This window comes from Nomascus leucogenys, chromosome 25 (assembly GCF_006542625.1).
Source record: "Nomascus leucogenys isolate Asia chromosome 25, Asia_NLE_v1, whole genome shotgun sequence".
In the NCBI taxonomy this organism is placed as follows: Eukaryota; Metazoa; Chordata; class Mammalia; order Primates; family Hylobatidae; genus Nomascus; species Nomascus leucogenys.
The window spans coordinates 27426077-27447494 of NC_044405.1; the positions used below are offsets into that span (position 1 = coordinate 27426077).

The 21418-nt window shown below is 48.3% G+C and overlaps 1 protein-coding gene and 1 pseudogene across 4 annotated transcripts in view; one reads left to right on the forward strand and one right to left on the reverse strand.

Moving 5' to 3' along the window:
* Window positions 1-7513: 7513 nt before the first annotated feature.
* Window positions 7514-21418, forward strand: part of UBASH3A (ubiquitin associated and SH3 domain containing A) — a 39218-nt gene continuing 25313 nt past the window's right edge. For 2 of the 4 annotated variants that reach the window (XM_030806300.1, XM_030806301.1), the window contains exons 1-5: window positions 7535-7685; window positions 9936-9989; window positions 12991-13177; window positions 16528-16726; window positions 19539-19708. In XM_030806300.1, coding sequence (XP_030662160.1) covers window positions 7573-7685; window positions 9936-9989; window positions 12991-13177; window positions 16528-16726; window positions 19539-19708 — 723 coding nt within the window. In that variant the 5' untranslated portion in view covers window positions 7535-7572. Of the gene's footprint in view, window positions 7686-9935; window positions 9990-12990; window positions 13178-16527; window positions 16727-16913; window positions 17028-19538; window positions 19709-21418 lie in introns of all 4 variants that reach the window. The other 2 variants (XM_030806299.1, XR_004028601.1) reach the window with 2 other exon arrangements.
* On the reverse strand, window positions 20620-20716 carry LOC115833187 (annotated as a pseudogene).

A 21418-nucleotide genomic window follows, 5' to 3' on the forward strand; every position in this document is an offset into this window, starting at 1 on the left:
GAACCTGCTTCCTCCAAGGGCTAAAATCCACAGGGGCTCCAGCAGGCACATCAACACAGATACTCAGATCATCCGCTTTCATTCCCTCTGTGACTACCTGTTGTAACGTTTGAAATTCCAAAGGGATCTAGTAAGTCATTTGAAACAAACTGTGTTTCTCAAGATCATAGTAAAATCTAAACAAGAGTTTTGTGCCAAAAATTTTTATTTCATTTCTATCGCAAGAAGAGCTTGAAAGAGTATCTTAGAAAAGCAAGAAGTTCATGTTGGGCCATTTTTTGGCTTTCATTCCTGCTGATACCTCTGTTTACTATCAGCATGTAGAAAATTACATAGTTTAACCATGTAAAAAGAATAAGTGGGCAAATGGCTTCTGAAAGATGGAACCTGGGTGAGAACCTCCCCTCCCAAACAGGCTGTGGTTGGCAGGCTGTACAACATTGAGAAACGTTGAGAAGCATCTTCTCTCTTCACACCCATTTTACTCACCATTTCTGGAGCTGCCATCATTAAAAGCAGAAATAATTTCCTTTTTCATTATAAAAACAAGTGTGATGGTAAGCAGGCTGCCAACAGGTTAGCCCGATCGGGGAATACTTTCCCCAAGTCATTCAGCCTTGTCGACTCAATCATCACAGCAAATGGCATTATCGCGGGCATCTGTGTAACCCAAGCTGCGTGCGCCTATCAAGTAGCCCTTGGTGGTATGGCTGCAGAGACCAGGGAGGGAAAAATGTGGCTTCCCTTTAATTAGTCAGTAAGGTGAGCAAACCTTTTCAGAAGCTTTGCATCAGAGAGTGATCGGAACGCAGGCTCTCCTTTTACTTGAAAGAAGGGGTAGGCTCTACCCAGTGCTGAGCGTGTGGCCGTCAAGAGGGCAGGCATACTCTTTGGTGGGGGTTTCTGTGCCTCCCTGTAACTGAGCCCCCAAGTTCAATTCTGCAGCTGCCCCTGCAGACAAAAGATGGGGAGCCTGAAGATGCTCATCGCAGCCTGCGCCCCACAAAAGACACATCATGTTTCCTTCCTCGGGGGCCTCTGCATCCCAAGAGGCTTCTGCACACAGCACCGCTTAAAGGGGTTTAACTGCTGCTGTGGGGACCAGAGCGCTGAGCATCTTTGAAGGGCTGAATTTACCATTGTGGATGGAAAATCGCGAATCCATACATTTATTCGGCAAATATTTAGCAAGTATCTGCCATGAGCCAGACTCTAGACACCGCGCAGCCAGCAAGAAAAACAAAGTGCTCCCATGGGGCCCCAGATGATAAGAGCTAGGAAGAGATTAGGCTGGGGAGGGTCTGAGACAGATGAGGGCAGAGTGGTACAGGACGGCCTCTAGGGAGAGTGATGTTTCAGCAGGGACCTTGATGATGTTTTAGTAGAGACCTTGGTGACCAGTGAAGTGAGTCTTGTGAAATTCCTCCAAGGAGGGCGACCACCAGCTCCAAAGCCTGGAAAAGGGGCCACGCTGGAGTGTTTGAGGAATCCCAAGAGGGGCCATGAGCCTAGAGAGCCAGGAACAGGGAGTAGCCGATGGCAGAACCCACGGCCCAGGGGCATGGGAAGGGCTCTGGTTTGCCTTTGATGTGTGGAAAGCCTTGGGCGATCTGGATGGGGCAAATTCGGATTGACAGGCAGGGCATAGAGTGGAGTAAGGATGGGGGGACACAAGGACAGCCACAAGGAGGCTGCACCTCATGGGCCACAAGGGCCATGACTCGGCACGAGTGGTGATGACGGTGAGGACTGGCTGCTTGAGGTTGATTTTGAAGGCAGAATTGGCAGGATGTGCTGACGGCAAACGCCTGAGAGATGCGTCCAGGCAGTCCTTGATTAAGACAGTCTTACTTTCTCCCTCCCAGTAGGTACCTGCCCACACACCTGTCAGTGCCTTTGGCTGTGATCTACAGTCTCCTTCAAGCTCACACATCTCTCCTTCACCTATTTCCTGACTACTCTTTCTGGTCCCTCAGCGAATGCTTGCCCTCAAAGGCAATGACCGGAAATTTAACATGTCATTCTTTCTTCGCTTTTACCTGTGTGTTATAGGAGATGCTCGCCGCTGGAGTACAGCTCTGGGGGGACAGAGTCTGGAAAGCACTTTCACTCCTAAGACCCCGCTGTGCCCAGCACAGCCATGTGTGTGTGACAGGGGCTCTGTATGCGTGGATGAGCTGATGATAAACGCTGGGGGGGACAAATAACACCAAATCAACATGCAATAACCAACTACTAGGGCATGTTAACATGTGTGTCAGATGTAGGTCAAAGGTCAAGCCAGCTCCCCAGGGGGTAGCAGGGAGAGGCCCTACTCGGGTGGTTGGTCTTCTTTGCTATCAAATATCCTCTCAGAAGTTTACCTACAAATCAATTCCACTGAGCTCAAACTAAAACTTTGAGGAACCAGACAAATAAGCTTATTTCAGGCCCAGCACGTGATAGTTACACAGCCAGTGTCATAAGCAGACTTGGTTTCAGGGCATGAGCACCTTATCCTATCCTGATGTCTCCTGGGAGCTTCCTGAAGCTTTAGTAACGATTTGCAAACAGCTTGAGTTACAGGCACACTCTCTTCAGTAAGTGAGGGAGGAAACTGGTAGACTCTTCCCTGATGGGCTTGGAAGAGAACTTTTCAAGTTAGGAAGGCAGGATGAAGCGAGATAGGGCATCTCCTGGCTTACACAAATAAGATTTTTTTTAAGAGAAATGCATAGAGGCATTTTTCATTTTAATATGTTATTAATATAATACAATTGCTCAAAACAGGGTTTATTATTTAGAAGAGAAAAATGTACTTGAGTAGAGACTATATTTCACACCCAAATCTACTTTTTCCCTCTGGGTCACAAGCTTTCTGTATTTGCAGACTTTCAAATTCAAGATAAATCATTTGATTGTGGAATTATTTCATCTTTTGAATTCCTCAAAGAAAAAGGATAACGAACTGTGAGGACATTATACTGAGTGAAATAAGCCAGACGGAGAAAGACAAATACTGCATGATCTCACTTATATGTGGAATCTTAAAAAAAAAAAAAAAAAGTTGAATACATAGAGAATAAAGTGGGGTTCTCAGGGGAGGGTGTGGGGGCAGGAAATGGAGAGGTGTGGGTCAAAGGGTGCAAAGTTGCAGATGTGTAGGATGAGGAGGTCCAGAGACAGAAGGTACAGCTGACAACCAGAGGTATAATATTTTATTGAATACTGAAAATTTGCCCAGAGCAGATTTTAGTTTCGGTTACCATGAAAAAAAAAATTAAAAATGTAACAATGCAAGATGATAGATATGTTAATTTGCTTGGTGACAGCACTCATTTCACTATTATGAATATAGCAGAACATCCCAAAGTACACCTTAAATACGTACAGTAAAAAGAATATTATTATTATATTTATTTATTATTATTACTATTATTTTGAGACTGTCTCACTCTGTCGCCCCAGCTGGAGTGCAGTGGCGTGATCTCGGCTCACTGCAAGCTCCGTCTCCCGGGTTCACGCCATTCTCCTGCCTCAGCCTCCCAAGTAGCTGGGACTACAGGCTACCACCATGCCCGGCTAATTTTTTTGTATTTTTAGTAGAGACAGGGTTTCACCGTGTTAGCCAGGATGGTCTTGATCTCCTGACCTCATGATTCGCCCACCTCGGCCTCCCAAATTGCCGGGATTACAGGCATGAGCCACCACGCCCGGCCCCAAAAGAATATTATTTAAAAATCAGGTGGGGCGCAGTGGCTCACACCTGTAATCCCAGCACTTTGGGAGGCTGAGGCAGGTGGATCACCCGAGGTCTGGAGTTCCAGCCTGGCCAACATAGTGAAACCCCATCTCTACTAAATATATAAAAATTAGCCAGGCATGGTGGTGCATGCCTGTAATCCCAGCTACTCGGGAGGCTGAGGCAGGAGAATCACTTGAACCCAGGAGGCAGATGTTGCAGTGAGCCTACATCATGCCACTGCACTCCAGCCTGGGTGACAGAGTGAGATTCTGCCTCAAAAAAATGAAAATAAAACTATACAAATAAATATCATAATATGCTCACATTTCATGGTGAAATATTGAGACCTTGTCCTCTGAAATGGAGAGTTCTACAAGGAGGTGCACTAGTACCACATCTGTTCAACATTTGACTTGGGTTCCAAGCCAGTGCAATAAAGCCAAAAAAAATAGAAGGAATTATTATGCATAGAGCTGCCATGAGCATTCATAGACCAATCTTTGTGTGGACACACATTTTCATGTATATGTACCTTTATAAGAAACCCTCCAAATGTTCCCCAAAGTGGTTGGGCAGTTACACATTCCCACCAGCACAGTGTGAGAGCTCCTGTTATTCTCCAGCCTTGTGTAAAACTGGTATTTTCCATTTCAGCTCTTCTGGTGGGTGTGCTGTGGAATCACGTTGTGGTTTTAATTTGCATTTCCCTGATGACTAATGATGTTGAGCATCTTTTCATGTCTATGTATATATCTTCTTTTTGAAAGTATCTTTTTTGATATTTTGCCCATTCTTAAAATAGATGCTTGTTTTCTTATTATTTGTTAAAAGTATCTATAAAAGATTCATTCTAGATACAAGTCCTTTGTCAGCTATATGTATAGTGATACTTTCTCCCAGTCTGTGGTTGACCTTATTATACTCTTTATGATGTCTTTCAAAGAACAGAAGTTTTCAACTTTGGTGAAGTCCAGTTCATCAACTTTTTCTTTTGTTGGTTTATTCGCTTTATGTCCTAAGAAAGCTTTGCAAACTCCAACATAGCAAACATTTTTTTTCTAGGTTTTCTTAAGGAGTTTTAGAGTTTTAGCATTTACATTTTGAGTTAATTTTTGTATATAATGTGAGGTAAGGGTTGAGGTTCGTTTTTCCTCATACCAATATGCAGTTTTCCTAGCACTAATTTTTTTTTTTTTTTTTCAGACAGGGTCTCATTCTGTCACCCAGGCTGGAATGCAGTGATGCAATCACAGTTCATTGCAGCCTTGATTTCTTGGACTTAAGCCATCATCCCACTTCAGCCTCCTGAGTAGCTGGAACTAATGCCACCATGTCTTTTTTTTTGTTCTTTTTTTTTTTTTTTAAGAGATGGAGTCTCAGTCTGCCGCCCTGGCTGATCTCAAACTCCTGGGCCCAAGTGATCCTCCCACTTTGGCCTCCCAAAGTGCTGAGATTATGGGCATGAGCCTCTAGCACCATTTATCAAAAGCATTATCCTTTCCCCCATTGAATTTCATTGGCATCCTTGTTGAAAATCAATTGCTTGTAGGTGTGAATCTTTTTGCACTACCCAATGACACACTATGATACACCATGGCAACCTGATTTGTAAATGTTTATGAAAAAGCAAAGGACAAAACCAGAAGATTTAGCACTATAGTGATTAAAACAGTGTAGAATAGGCACAAAAATGGACAAATCAAACAAGAGAGCATAAAAGTTAGAAAAAACTAATCCATATACAGTCACTTGATTTACAATAAGCCTCCTACTGCAATTCACTGGGCAAATGATGGCCTTTTCAATGGGGAAGTAGATGAAAGTCTACCCCTACCTCACACCATACACAGAATGAATTCAAATGGATCATAGAGCTACATATGAACAGCAAAAGTAGCAAAACTTCTAGAACAAAACATAGATGATCTTCATCAATGTTGGATTAACAACAATCTCTTGAACAGGATGCAGAAAACTCTAAACAGAATTCCTACAAATTGATAAGAAAAAGCAAACAACCTAGTAAAAAAAAAAAAGAGCAGAATACCTGAACAGGAACTTCCCCAGAGAGGATATTCAAATGGGCAATAAGCCTGTGAAATGGTGCCCAGTATCATTATCCCTCAGGGAAATACAAATGGGAACCACAGGGAGATACCACTACACACCACCCCCACCACAGAGTGGCTAAAATTAGGGACTGATAATATTAAGTGTGAATGAGGATATAGAGCTTTGTACAACTTCTTAGCAGTTCCTAATGGAGATTCACATGCTCTGTGATCCAACAACCCCACTCCTAGATGCACACCTAACAGAAATGCGTGCACAAGGCACTCAAAGACACATACAAGAACGTCCTCAGCAACATTAGTTACAATAGCAAAACAACTGAAAACTTCCTGAATGCATATCAACAGAGAAATGGATAAATGTTATTTATTTTTGAGCTGGAGTCTCACTCTGTCCCAGGCTGGAGTGCCGTGGTGCAATCTTTGCTCACTGCAACCTCCACCTCCTGGGTTCAAATGATTCTCCTGCCTCACCCTCCTGAGTAGCTGGGATTACAGGCATGCCCCACCATGCCCGACTAATTTTTGTATTTTTCAGTAAAGACAGGGTTTCAACATGTTGGCCAGGCTGGTCTCAAACTCCTGACCTCAGGTGATCCACCCCCGCTTGGCCTCCCAAAGTCCCAAAGTGTTGGGATTACAGGCGTGAGCCACCATGCCTGGCGGGTATATTTATTAATCAAATACTACACAGCAATAACAGTGAACTAACTGTGGCTACAAGCAATAATGTGGATAAATTTTACAGGCATAATTTGAGGAAAAAGAAACTAGATATGATAGAGAATATGCTATATGGTTCTATTTACATGAGGCTCAAACACAGGCACAATTCATACACAAGTGATATGGCAGTTTACTTTCTGCGGGAGGGAGGAGATAACTGGAGGAGGCTGAGCTGGGGGCAGAGGTGCATCTGAGGTTCTGAGAATGTTCCAGAGCAGGCTATCTCCACCTTGGCACTAGTGACATTTTGTTGGGGAGACTGTCCAGGGCACTGTGACATTCCTGGCCTCTACCCACTAGTGCCAGTACCGCAATGTCCACCCCACCCACCACCACCCCCGCCTCATTTTGGAAACAAAAATGTCTCCAGACATTGCCAAATGTCCCCTTGGTTGGAGGAGGTACAAAATTCCCTTGGTTGCCCTGTTTGATTTTGGGTCGTGGGGGAATTAGGGGTGTGGGCTCATTTATGGAAATTCCTTGAGCTATACACATATGATTCATGAACTTTTCTGTACACATATTAAGCTTTTAAAGTTTTTAAAATAAAAAAACAAGTCAACAAATGACTGAAAGAACCAGTAAGTTTTCCAGCAATCTGAGACAATAGATAGAGTGGGGTTTAATGTCTTGTTCACAGACAAGGAGACTGGGATCCAGGGTGGTTCAGGGCAGGGGGCCAGCAGGATCCAGGAGGGAACTCATTCCCTGATTTCTCCTCCACTTCCTTCCCCCATGCTCTCACACATTCTTGCTCCCAAATACTAGCCAAGTCCCTATAGAGGCTGATCCCATGCAGGGGCTCAGTTGGACCTTTAGCCTCCAACCCCCCTGGTGGAAACAGTTAGGATTGGTGGACGCTGCACCCAGCATCCTGCAAACAGAATTCTGAAAACCGATATCTCATGCAAACAGGATATCAACTTTTGTCAGAAAGATCAAAAAGAGCTTGAGGTTTTTCTTCACAGCCTCAGCCTTGCCTCTCCCCCTCTTGCTTTATCTCCTCATTTCTGTGCGCAGGCGAGCTTCTTGGCCTGCGGGCAGGAAGAGATGGCAGCGGGGGAGACGCAGCTCTACGCCAAGGTCTCCAACAAGCTCAAGGGCCGCAGCAGCCCCTTGCTCCTGGAGCCCCTCCTGGCCATGGGCTTCCCGGTGCACACCGCGTGAGTACTGCCCAGAGACCCTGGGGCCCAGCCAGTGGGGCTGGAGCCAGACCCTGCTGCGGCCCCCGGCATGGAGCTGCAGGGGTGTAGGGTACAGCTTCCTGTCAAAGCAGTGCACCTTGCAGGGTGAGACACTGCCTCTTCACAGGGCCCTCTTCTGCTTTTCGAAGAATGAGGTGATCTTGACCAAGCTTGTCCAACCCACATGTGGCCCAGGACAGCTTTGGGTTTAAGCCATCATCCCACCTCAGCCTCCTAAGGCTGCCCTGTTCAATTTGTGTTGGCTGCCCAACACAAATTGGTAAACTTTCTTAAAATATTATGAGATTTTTTTTTTTTAGCTCATTAGCTATTATTAGTGTTAGTGTATGTTATGTGTGGCCCAGGGAGGCAAAAGAATACCCCTGATATTTTTGACCTTTTAAAGACCAGCTCTGTTGTTGACTGATTGGGGGACCCTGAAATTTGTGAAAATCAGAAGCCGTGTGTTACTCCGGGTGCCCCGTTTTGGGGGTTTGGAGGAGCTCGGGGCCTGGTTGTAATCTCTTTGTGTGCAGCTCAGTGACTCTGAAGGTGGCATTTCAAGATGTTCAAACTCTAACGTGAAAGGCCCCAAAGCCCGCTGAGTTTCTAACACTGGGACCAACTGTCAGCAGGGCTGTGCTTCCACGCTGCCTGGGGAAAGTCACTTGTCCTCAGGAAGAATCCCTTGAGTGTCTGATAACGAAACAAATGGGTAGGAAACTTCAGACACAGTGTGAGCGCGACCCTGCTGACCCAAGGGAAAGGCCTGCATGTGGAAGAGCTCAGCCTTCAGAGTTACCGCTCTCGGAGAGGGAGGACACCACAGCAACATTGGGTCACAGCTTTCATGGCAAGCCAGTGCCTTAGATCTGACCCATTCATTTTTTCACGTGGAAAAATGTATCAGAAACACACTCTAGATCTGACCCATTCATTTTTCCACATGGAAAAATGTATCAGAAACACACTTCAGGTAACTTTGGGTTGGGGAAGGAGCTAAACTTTCCTTCCACACTATAACAAAAGCTTGGCCAAATTGGGTGAAGTAACTTTGAAGCTAGATAAACCCCTTTCTTCTCCCCAAGTCAGGGCATTTTCATCACTGTTATGTTCAAGCTAAGCCAGGGCCCTTTGAATGGGGAATGGGGTCAGTCGTGTGCAGGGCGGCCACCAGGCACCGCCCAGGCAGCGCAGACAAGGCAGCTTTTGTCCACTGCTCACCACCCAGTGCAGGCAGGACACTGGGCCCAGAGAGTGGATTAGTGGCGGAGGTGGGACTCAAACCAGCTCTCCATGCCTTTGAAGGAGTCCACGCTGGATTTTACTACTAAACCTGTAGCACGGACTTCTACTCAAAATTCCTTCCAGTTTAAACATTAAGCACATGTTGGAGGAAGAGAAATGTGTGTTAATTTCCCCACACCAGAGCACCTCAAAGTAAGGGCCCTGCACCAAGGCTGCCCCGTTCAAACCTCTCCAGGTGGCCACAGCCCCATCGGTGCCCACCCGAATAGCAGCATCCGGCATCACGTGGTGGGTTCCTCATGGACGCCCGTTGTTTCCAGTCGGCATTCCTGATAAATTACCTCAGCTATATTCCATTCTGTTTCATTTGATCCAGTTCTGCCCAATTCAATGCAATGTACCTACGTCCTGGGTTACCGTGATGCATAAAACTCAGCCCTGCGTTCAGGGAGCTCTTGGTCTAGCAGGGGAGAGCCACGGATGCAAGGGGACTGTGTGAGCCGTGACAAGTGCCTGCCTGGGTGCTTTGGAAAGGGCTGTTTCCCAGCAGAGAGGTGTGGGAGGCGAGCCTGGGGATCAGAGTCGCTGATGCTGGGGCGAGGAAGGCGTGTGTTCAAGCCGGGGGCACGTTCCACAAGGTGGGTCCATTTGCTCTAGGCAGTGGGGAAGGGCAGGCCAGGGAGAGGGATTGCAAGAGCGGGCGGAGGTCAGGTCCTTGGCACTGAGACCCCGTGCCAAGGGCTGAAGTGGGTAGCCAGGGAAGGAAAGTGAGGGGGAGGTGCTAGCTGGTCAGCATTGTCCAAAACCATGATGGCAGCACTCAGGGGACAGGCACTGGACCTTCCAGCTGGAAGTTCAGCATCAAGACCTCTTCAGAGCACCTCCCAAAGATCCTGGGTGTGCAAGGCTACACCCTGCCTTTCTGACCCTTTTCCCAAGAATGGGCGACGTGACTCTGTGCCTGTGTCTGCTCTTCTGCAGGCTGAAAGCGTTGGCAGCCACAGGGAGGAAGACGGCGGAGGAGGCCTTGGCCTGGTGAGTGCAGCTGCTCCTGTAGACCCAGGGGCGTTTGGGCTGAATGCCCTGTGCAACTCCCTCCCACTAGGGTTGACGCCAGGAAGAGCCGGGCGCCTCTGGGTGGGATGGGGCCACTACGGAAGTGAAACAAAATAACCTCCCTGCCTACCCATAGTGCACTGAGGGAGGGGCACAGGGCTTTGGTTAACCATGGAAAGAGAAAGAGAGAACTTTGAACAAGGCTTTCTTCACTTACAAACCTGATTCGATCCAATTTGACTGCTAAGAAGAACAGGTTCATGTGCTTTGTTGAGTAAATGGGGAAGACATAATTGTTGTGTTGTGATAAGCACGTAAATGAGGGTAATTGTTAGAATAAAGTAATCAGGTTAAAAATGGTAACATTTGGGTTTTATATTTGTACTGCTGATATTCAACCTATTTGAGTAATTGAAGAGTAGGCTGGGATTTTACACACTTGTGTTTGATTAAGTCCTCAACTGCCTACTGCGATGGATAAGATTGACATAGACAGGAGGATGTTTGTGTTTATTGATGGAAAGATTCGAGACATAATTGACATCTTTGCTGATAGAAACTAGTGGCCACCATGCTCTCAGGCTGCCTCTGAGGGGAAGGGAGTTTACTGGAGGTCATGAAGCCCTCTAAGGGCACCAGGTGTGTAGGTTGGGTGAGGGCTCTGATTCCAGGTGACCTCACCAGGTATCAGCTGCGTGAGTGATTCTGCAAGCCACCCAGTGCCATGGGCCTGTTCTCTACTCTGGGGATGGAGAGGAGGGCCACCGTTTCTCTAAAACCCTCTCCCACCTGGATGTGCTGTGGGGAGTCCTTCATCCTCTGCCCTGAGATAGCCACAGGGAAAATCAAACAACAAAAACCAGGTCCCGGGAGGCTGGAGTGCCCTCCCCAAAGCAGGAGGGCAGATACTGATCCTGGGTCTCTGAACATGCAGTGTTCCCAATGGGATGCCCCCTCCTCCTCCAGAAAGTGTAGGCCACGGGCAAAATGGGCAACCCCTTCACAGACTCCACTAAAGCCAGTTGCCAATTTTGGATCAGAAACAAGCCCACTGCTGTGAGGGGCATGGCCAGCACCTGCCCACTGCAACCCAGTCAATAAGACTAGGAACCCCATCAAAAAAACAGGGAGGCAATGGGGTCCCCTAGACTCAGTCAAGAGCACCCCAACCTCTCACTAGTAACCAGGGAGGTGGTGCAAATTAAGATATCATTAGAGCAAACAAGGGAACTCCAAGTGTTGATGAGGGTGAGGGAAGTGGGGGCCTCACACGTCACTGGTGTCACTGAAGAAGGCAGTGCTGGGTATCTGCCAACCTTGGCAACGTGCACAGCCCCCCAGCCTCTGTCGTGCATCTAAGCAGATTCCCTGGAGAAACGCAAGGAGCCTAAAGAGACATGTACAAAGATCTTGATTACAGGGTTATGAAATGGTTTTAAAATAAAATAATTTAGATGTTCATCAATGCGGGAATGAACAAGTGCAACATTGCATATGTATACGATGAATTATTACACAGCCTTTAACAAATTCACGCTGACAAACTTCACTAGACATGTGTGTATCAACAGGGATTAATTGAAAAGACATGGTAGAGGAAAAATGCCAGTGGTAGAATAATTTGAATAACAGCTTATGATTTATGTAAAACAAGTGCTATCTCTAAGTCCATTACTTAAATTTCTGGGAGAAGACAAAGCAGCTTCACCCTCTGGGTGAACCCTGGAAAGGGGGAGGGTGGGAACCACGATGGAGAGGAGAGGTAACTTCCTCTGTGATTTTTATGGAAGAGAATATGGTCTTGCATAAGTTCTACTTCCTCTAGTGATTGAATACTACTTTCTAAATTGAAAATTATATCACAGGCACTTTGCTGAGTAATTAGAAATTCTTCCAAACCATGATTTCTAATGAATGCACGATAAATAGATTTGCTATCAGTTATGGAGTTTTTCTTCTTTCTTCTAAATAAGCCTAAATAACCTTGTAACTTTCTTCTAAATAACCCTAAATAAATGTTTCACAGGTAAAGTTTTGCCTATACAGTACTTTGTGCTCTTTCCTCGGGAGAAATTTCTGGAAGTAGAATTATTAGTTCAAAGAGTGTGGGCATTTTAAGACTCTCGATACCTATTGGCAAATTGCTTCACGTAAAAGTTGAAAGGTCTGTCCTGAAGTCCTGCTGCACCTTTCACACATTAAGCAGAACTTTTATCCTTTTTAGTAAAAAAATCTTTGTGAACTTGACAGATGAGAAAAATGCTGCCTCGGAGCTATTTTATTTCCATTTTTATTGTTAGTGACAATGAACTCCTATGTTGGGTGATCCATTGTTTTTCCTTTAATTTAAAATAACTGTCTGCCTGAAATCCCAGCCACTCAGGAGGCTGAGGCAGAAAAATCACTTGAACCTGAGAGGTGGAGGTTGCAGTGAGCTGAGATTGTGCCACTGCACTCCAGCCTGGGCGACAGAGCAAGACTCCATCTCAAAAACAAAATAAAATAAGATAAAATAACTGAATCTAAAGAAACGCAGTAGCTACCTAAATTTTGTCTAGGTTTTTGGTTTTGGTTTTTATATGTAATTTGAAGTTTGAGGTAAAATACGAATGTGAGGTTTTTCCACAAAATTTTCCCACACCATCAAGGAGATGCTGGGCCCACAGATCATTTGAAGACCAGGTTTTAGGTGTTGCTGTCAACTTTCTTTCATTTTTTCCACCTTGGACTTTGGAATCAGACTAAGGTGGGTCTGAGAGCAGGACGGACACTAACCAGGTCTGTGCCACACACAGCTCTGCTGCTGTGCCTCCCACCGGTAGGATGGCTGTGAGATTAATTTATGTCATGAGCATATATGATGTGTTCAGTGTGCCCTATAATTCTGCATTGCTATCATTGTCATTCTGTTGTGTGTCCTCAAAGGGGAAAACTCTTTTTGTTGTGACAGTGGGTGAAGCCGGTTTGCTCTCTGTTGCAGGCTGCACGATCATTGCAATGACCCTTCCCTGGACGACCCCATCCCCCAGGAGTATGCCCTTTTCCTCTGTCCAACGGGGCCCCTGCTGGAAAAACTTCAGGAGTTCTGGAGAGAGAGCAAGCGCCAGTGTGCAAAGAACAGAGCCCATGAAGTCTTCCCACACGTGACACTCTGTGACTTCTTCACGGTGAGTCAACCCAGTGTGCCTTCAATGCTCACGGCAGCTGGAGGCATTTTTCTGTGCTAACTAGGCCATGATGGGAAAAAGTTGACTTATTTAAATGGGATGGTCCAGAACTGCATCATTAGCTGGCACCTTCATATGAGCTGTCCTTTATTTTCCTCTTTGCCTTCATCTGGTCAACTCCTATTCATCCTTCAGAACCCAACTCATTTATCCTCTCCCCTTTTTGAGTCTTCTCCAGCTCCCTAGGCAAAAGGAGTTGCTGCCCATTTTCTTATTCACATGTCTAGTGGCACTTTGTATCATATGGGCCATGTGTCTGGTGCAGCACCGCATCCCTCACCAGACCGAGTCCCTCAAGGGAAGGCAGATGCCTCATTCATCTTTGCACCCCCAGAAACTAGCACAGCCCCTAAAACAGAGTTTGCGCTTCCAAAATGTGTGGTTAGTCAACTCAAGGATGGGTGATTGTTGGCTACCCCCAAATGCAGAACTTTTCCCTGTCTCAGGGACCAGCCATCTGATTCACACAAAAAAATGGCCCAGTGGGTAGCTCCACAGCCGCACACAATGGCCCAGCGGGCAGCTCTACAGGGGCACCGGGAAGACAAGAAGGATGTGGGAGCTGCTCAGGAGAAAAGAAGGAGAAGGGAGGGACAGACAGCCACTGCCGTCCTCAGCTCCGCCAGAGGGGCTTGAGGAAGGGCACAACCACTTCTGCTACCGCGGCCTGGCCCCAACTCTGCTGTTGGCAAACTGATTTGTTCCACCCATTTCAAGGAATTCCATCAGGGCCCAAGGAACCCTCCATTCCAACACCAGGCCCCTCGGTGCTGGATGGAAAGGAGGAATGCAAATCTCTGAAGGGAAAAGATTTCTGGAAGATGTCCCAGGAGAAGCAGCACCTTCCAAAGCCTCCAACCACCACCCCGGGTTGCCCGAGACTTGCAGGGATCCCCAGAGCACAGAACTAAGACAGGGAAAGCCCCAGAAAAACCGAGAGAGTTTCACCCTACATCGACATCAATGGCACTTGTGACAAGCTGACTCCCTTCTGGCTCACCCTCTGGAGCTAACGGGTAAAGGCAAGGCAGCCCAAGCCATGTGACACAGCCCAGAAATCAGAGTAGGCCTTGGCCCCCCGCTCTTTCCCCAGCCCACTGAGGTGCAAGCACACACACACACAGATAGACACAGAGACACACACATAGCTCACACACATAGACACACACAGATTGACACAGAGACTGACACATGCACACAGATACACACACATACATGCATGGACATACACAGATATAGACACACAGACACACACAGATAGACACAGAGACGTACACATGGCACACACAGATATACACACATACATGCATACAGACACACACAGAGACACACAGAGACACACAGACACACACATATATACATGCATACATGGATACAGACATACACAGACACACACAGATAGACACATATACACACATACATGTACATAGGTACACATGCACACAGATACACACAGATATACACACACAGGAATACACAGATACATGCACATAGACACACACAGACACACACAGAGACACACATTAGATACACACGCATGCACAGACACGCACATACATGCACATACATAGACCATGCACACAAACAGACACACACATAGCACCACATACACACATATGCACACAGATACACACATGCATACACACAGACACACATATAGACATACGCAGACACACAGACACACGTAGACATACGCAGACACACATGCATAAGCACCACATACACACATATGCACACAGATACACGCATGCATCCACACAGACACACATGTAGGCATACGCAGACACACAGACACACTTAGACATACGCATATGCAGACACACACACAGACACACACACATGTAGACATATGCAGACACACACACACTCACACACCTCCCTCTGTCGTTAGCTCCTCCCAGTCCCCCACCCCAGGTCTGGCCTGGCCGTGGTTAGTGGAGCTCCCCTCGCAGGCAGAAGAGTGTAACAGAGACTCACTGGGTACCTCTGATGCTGTAAAATGAAAACACTAATCTTCTGAAGTGTGATATTGATCACAGCTACATTTATAACATGACTATTCTTGAAAATTACATATCTGAGGCCAAGAAACACAATGTGAGATGGATTCAGGAATGGACATGTGTTCACTGGATGGTTTTGTGTTGAGTGCCATTGAGGGCTTCAGAGGAAACAGACAGGGAGGAATGTCAGGCCAGCCTGTCCACAGGGAGATGGAAGCTGCATTAAACACTGTGATCTGGCTTCATACTTGGGCTTGTAAGAAGCACTGTGGGAAATTCCGAGGGCAGCCTGGTCCTGGGAAGAGAAGGGATCAGGCCATCTCCCGCCAGGAGGATGTGGTGTCTAGGTTTCCCCTGTGGTCCGATGTGGCCAATGGCACTGGGAAGGTCTTCAAGCCCAGGAAGCAGCCTTCCCAGGGCGGTAGGCAACACCAAGCCACCAAGCCCAGATGTCAGGAGAGGCTGCGTCTGGCTGGAGGATAGGGGTGGGAGCCCCATGGGCAAGGCTGTCGGGCCAGCACCTGTCGGGCTCCGTGGGCCTGAGGGATTCTCCAGGTGACAGAGAGCCTGCGGCCTCACGGGTGGGAGCTGCATCAGAAAGAGGGTCCTGCAGCCACTCAGGGGGCATCAGGGAGGCCGGGCCAGGGGCTGTGCAGGCTCAGGTCCTCCAGGGAGCAGACCCCAAGGCAGAATTCTCAGTGCAGGAGATGCACAGGGGAGAGACTGCTGGTGAAGGCAAAAGAGGAGGAGAGGGTTGGAGGCAGGCAGAGCCTCAGTGCCTTAGAGGAGTCCCCTGTGGAACCCGACTCAGTGCTCAGCCGTGGACAAGAGGGCGGCCCCGCAGCTGGAAGTGCAGCTAAGTCCCCCTCACTACAGGCTCTGAGCAGTGCCTGGGCAGCCTTGGAGTCCGCTAGAAACCTCCAGAAGCCAAATCACGCAAACCTGAGCAAAGCAGTGGGCCATGGGACTGAAGAAAGGGCCTGGCAGGTGATGAGCACGTGCCATGGAGGGAGGGGATGCAGTTCAAGGACCAGGGCATTTCAAACCTGGGCACCTAAAGGAGACTCCATCCTGCAAAGAAACTTCCCTGAAATATTTGAAAAAACTGAGGTCCAGGTATAGAACAAATCCATAACCCCAGGCAAACAGGGACGCGATAAATTATGTTACAGTGCTTTGAACAGAAAAGAGTCTCACTTTAATTGCTGCCTGATTGTTATTAATTAAATTAATAGATGACTTCTGATGAGAGGTGTGGAAACACAGGCTCTGTCTCTGTCCCCTTAGTGTGAAGACCAGAAGGTGGAGTGCCTGTATGAGGCGCTGAAGAGAGCTGGAGACAGGCTCCTGGGCTCCTTCCCCACAGCCGTGCCCCTGGCTCTCCACTCCTCTGTCAGCTACCTCGGCTTCTTCGTCAATGGCAGCCCCGCCGACGTCATCCGGGAATTCGCCATGACCTTCGCCACGGAAGCATCTCTCTTAGCAGGTGGGCAGCCCTGGCCGGTTGCAAACACAGGGCCGGATTCACAGTGAGTGAGCCCTCTGTGGCAGGGACTAGCCCCCGGCACATGGATGCAGTGGGTGGGTTCCAGGGGAGCAGAGCCCAGCAGCAATGGTGGGATGGCTGGGTGGGCTTTCTTCCTGGCTCAGTGGCTGCACCTGTCCTCACCCAGGCACTTCCGTTTCCCACTTCTGGCTTTTCAGCCAGGTGCCTGGACATGGCCTTAACCTGAGGCTGAACAATTTAACTAGATCCTCCTTCGTGAGCCACTACATCCTTCAACAATGTCAGCCGTTAGAAAGCTTCTGGACCAGCTTTGGTCTTCTCTTTAGGCAGGAATAGCCTTACGTTCTCATTATGTGGTTTTCAAAATGCTTAGCTATATGCCAACAGCCTGGGAAAGTGCCCCAGAAGGGTGTGCAAAGCATCAAGCCTGAGTGGGTGGCCGTGATGGGGTTGGAGGCTGGTGCACACAGGGAGTCAGGGCCTCCCCACCCCGGCCTTGAGTGGGAGACACACAAGTCCTATGTGACTTATTTCTGTATTTTCAGTATGAGCTTAGTGCTCTCTCCTTGGCCTCTCTGGGGAAAGATTATTTAGACTCATATTGAGAATCATCAAAATTCCCTTCTCCCCAAACACCAGCCCTGGTCTGGAGACCAAGGCTACCACTGGCGTTTAGTGGAAAGGATTGTGGACTTGATGTCAGAAGATGTGATTTTTTTCCATGTCCCTGATGAGTGGCGCGACCTTAACCAAGTCATGTCCACTCTCTCTGTCTCTTTTTCTTTCTCTACAAAACAATGAGGGCTCTCACTCTTCAAGAACAATGTTGCCTGAGTCTGTGGCCCATCCCGCCATAGTTCCCAGGACACAGAAGGCACTCGGTATTGCCGTGATTTGCCGACTCTAAAATCTGAGGAGGCTGCAGTGCCTTGGTGGGAGGGCTCTCCACTTTCTCTCTCTGGGAGTGTGTCTGTCTCTGTGCTCAGACGTGTATGAAACACAGATCCCGGCCTGTAAATCCATCCGTGAATCCTGGGCTTCCACTTGGATGGCAGCTTGTGAGTCTGGAGATTGAATCTGCTGGATAATTAGAAAGTCGCCCCCGGTCTTTGTGGATTAGTCAACTCACTCCCAGGGAGAGCGCAGCCCTGCCAACACCTTGATTTTGAACCTCTAGTCTCCAGAAATAGGAGAGAATAAATTTCTGTTGTTTGAAACCAATCTAGTCCCCTAACCAGGCTTGTGGAGCTCGGACCTGAACCCAGCTCTGTCCTGCTCCATGCTGCCTGGGTTCATGCTGGGCAGCGCCACTTCCTGTGGGAGCCAGCGTTGACCTCACATCCACGCCCTGACCCTGAGCAGGCTGTGTCCTGCCCTTCCATGGCCCATGCTCTCAGCCTGACACCGAGGGGTGGAGGGCCTCTCTCAGTGATGAGTGACCAGTCACTGCTCTGAAGTGGCCGAGGTCCCTCTTGGGGCAAATGCATGAGGCCCCCTGCCCGCGTTGGCCCTCCCCAGTGAAATGTGCCCATAGGCACAGGTCTGCAGAGAGAAGGAAACGCAAGGGCCCGTTCAGAAGTCGGTGTGACTCACTCTGACGTCAGCAACCTGCAGTGGGTCTTTCCCAGGCCACACTCACTCACATGGCAAGGCGGTCCTCCCCAACTGCTAAAAACAAAAGTCAGAAAAGGAATTTCCCCACCACCTACACGCTCATGCCGCTCTGGGCTGCGCAGCCTCAGTGCCCCGGCTTTCCTAGAGACCGTGGGAGCTTCCCATTTGCCTCTAAAGGCTCACCTCTCACGTGGGAGACAGCAGTGGGCCCCAACTTCAGGGCTCCAGGGAAAGGCTTGCATCACCCTTGACCTTTTTTAGGGGGTGAGCAGATCCTGTTTGTAAGTGCCTTGCCGTGGAGTGGGGGCAGGGGACCTCTGTGCACCAACACAGCGTCTCTAGCAGGAAACTTTAGGTTAGGAGGCTGATTTCCCACTGCAGCCTTGGCGAGCAGGCGCTGCCATCCTCCAGCAAATGCTGCTGAAGCAGAAATTGGGCCAGGCTCAGAGGCTCGGTCAAGGTCACCCTGCAAAAGAGGGCACAGTGCAGCCTAAAACTAGGTCTATCCAACACCAAAGTTTGTGTTGTTCCCGTCAAGACACAGACCGCCTCCCTAGGACATAAAATACTTTGTGGCTCAACTGAAGTCAGATCCTGGCTGCTTCAGTGATGCCAGCTGCTCTGCTCACTGACCCGAGAGCCCCTTGCAGGACCAGGGAGGGCTAGGGCCACAGGGGCAGAGGACACCCAAAAAGACCTGAGGCTCAGCCACTCCCAGGACTTCCTGCTTCACCAAAACAAGGTGAACCTTAAAGACACTGTGTGTTTTATAGTTTTGTTGCCTAAAGAGTTTTCTTCTTGAAACTCTACAATTAAACAAAAAGCCATTGAACTGGAGCTCGGGCCTGCAAGTCCAGGCCACTGGGTAACGTGCACCCCCCGGGGAAATGGAGCAGCTGTTTTACTCTGTGCATCTGAATCGTGCATTCGGGCAGCTAGCCTGCAAACTGATAGGCCCCCAAGACCCTGAACCCACATCTCCATATCCTCCTCTTTTCTACTTCCTGGAAAAATCTGCAGGGATCCAGCCATCTCCTTTATGATGTGAGTTCTGAGCAGGCCAAACGAGCTCTGAGTTCTGAGAGCCCTTGCCTTGTTGAGGAAGCATGGAGGTCGGAGGAAGGAGGCATTTAGGTAACGGTGCCCTGGCACCCTCTGTGTTTCCCTGATTTCACAGACTGCTCTGTGAAGCCTTGCACCAAGCAGCTGCATCTGACCTTGGCCCACAAGTTCTACCCCCACCACCAGAGGGCGCTGGAGCAGCTGGCCAGAGCCATCCCCCTGGGCCACAGCTGCCAGTGGACCGCAGCACTCTACTCCCGGGATATGCGCTTTGTGCACTACCAGGTGAGAGAGCCGAGCAGGGGCTCATAAGAAGCAGATGAATGGGCCGGGCGCGGTGCCTCACGCCTGTAATCCCAGCACTTTGGGAGGCCGAGGCGGGTGGATCATGAGGTCAGGAGATCGAGACCGTCCTGGCTAACATGGTGAAACCCCATCTCTACTAAAAATACAAAAAATTAGCCAGGCGCGGTGGCGGGCACCTGTAGTCCCAGCTACTCAGGAGGCTGAGGCAGGAGAATGGCGTGAACCCGGGAGGTGGAGGTTGCAGTGAGCCGAGATTGCGCCACTGCACTCCAGCCTGGGCTACAGAGCGAGACTCCGTCTCAAAAAAAGAAGCAGATGAATGAACCGCCACTCACCTGACAGCACGTACCCCGTGGAGCCCTCCAAGGGAGATATGTTAGTAGCAAGGAAAATGTCTATTGCTTCTCTAAAGCCATTCTCTTTCTTGGGCAATTTACAACCAGCATTCTTTTATATGTGAGTTGGCGATGCACAGACATTTCAAAACAAAATAGAAGCATTTCCAATATTAGAAAAGGAAGCCGAGTGAGGTGGCTCACGCCTATAATCCCAGCACTTTGGGAGGCCGAGGCAGGTGGATCACTTGAGGTCAGGTGTTCGAGACCAGCCTGGGCAACAGGGCAAAACCCTGTCTCTACTAAAAATACAAAAAATTAGCCGGACGTGATGGCACGAACCTGTAATCCCAGCTACTCGGGAGGCTGAGGCAGGAGAATCACTTGAACCTGGGAGGTGGAGGTTGCAGTGAGTGGAGATCGTGCCATTGCACTCCAGCCTGGGCAACAGAGCGAGACTGGCAAAAAAAAAAAAAAAAAAAAAAAAAAAAAAAAAAAAAAAAGACAGAAAGGAAAGGATATTGTAAAGATCTATGAATACATGTTTTGCTTATTAATTCTTTTTTATTTATTTATTTTTTAAATGTAGGGCCCATGCTAATCTTCTCTATATTGTTCCAATTTTAGTTATATGTGCTGCCAAAGTGAGCACAATTCACTTTAAAGAATGATTTGAGTGAAACCTCATTCTGGGACTTCCTGCCCATGAATTGATGGGTTTAGAAACGAAGTGTATGATGCTCCTTTCAGACCCAGAGAGCATGTGTGAATGAATCCACCATGTTCTGTATCATATGAGAAGGTGTCAATAACCTCACACCGAGGAAGGCGGATGTGAAAGTCTGCTTATGCCTTCAGATCTTTTGTAGACAAAAAAAGTACCTAGATGGATGGATGATGGATAGATCCCAAAATGTATTTCTTTTTTTTCTTTTTTGAGAGGGAGTCTCACCCTGTCGCCCAGGGTGAAGTGCAGTGGAGCGATCTGGGCTCACTGCAACCTCCGCCTCCTGGGTTCAAGTGATTCTCCTGCCTCAGCTTCCCAAGTAGCTGGGACTACAGGCAACCGCCACCATGCCCGGCTAATTTTTGTATTTTTTGTAGAAACGGGGTTTCACCATATTGGCCAGGCTGGTCTCAAACTCCTGACCCTGTGAGCCACCCACCTTGGCCTTCCAAAGTGCTGGGATTACAGGCATGAGCCACTGCGCCTGGCCACAAAATGTATTTCCAAATCTATCCAAATAATTCTATGCTGAGTTTTGTTATATTCTATGCTATATATTGCCAGACAAAGCTTTGGATGGTGTCTTGGAGACACAGAACACATTGGAGGTGCAGAAAGCAGGAGGTG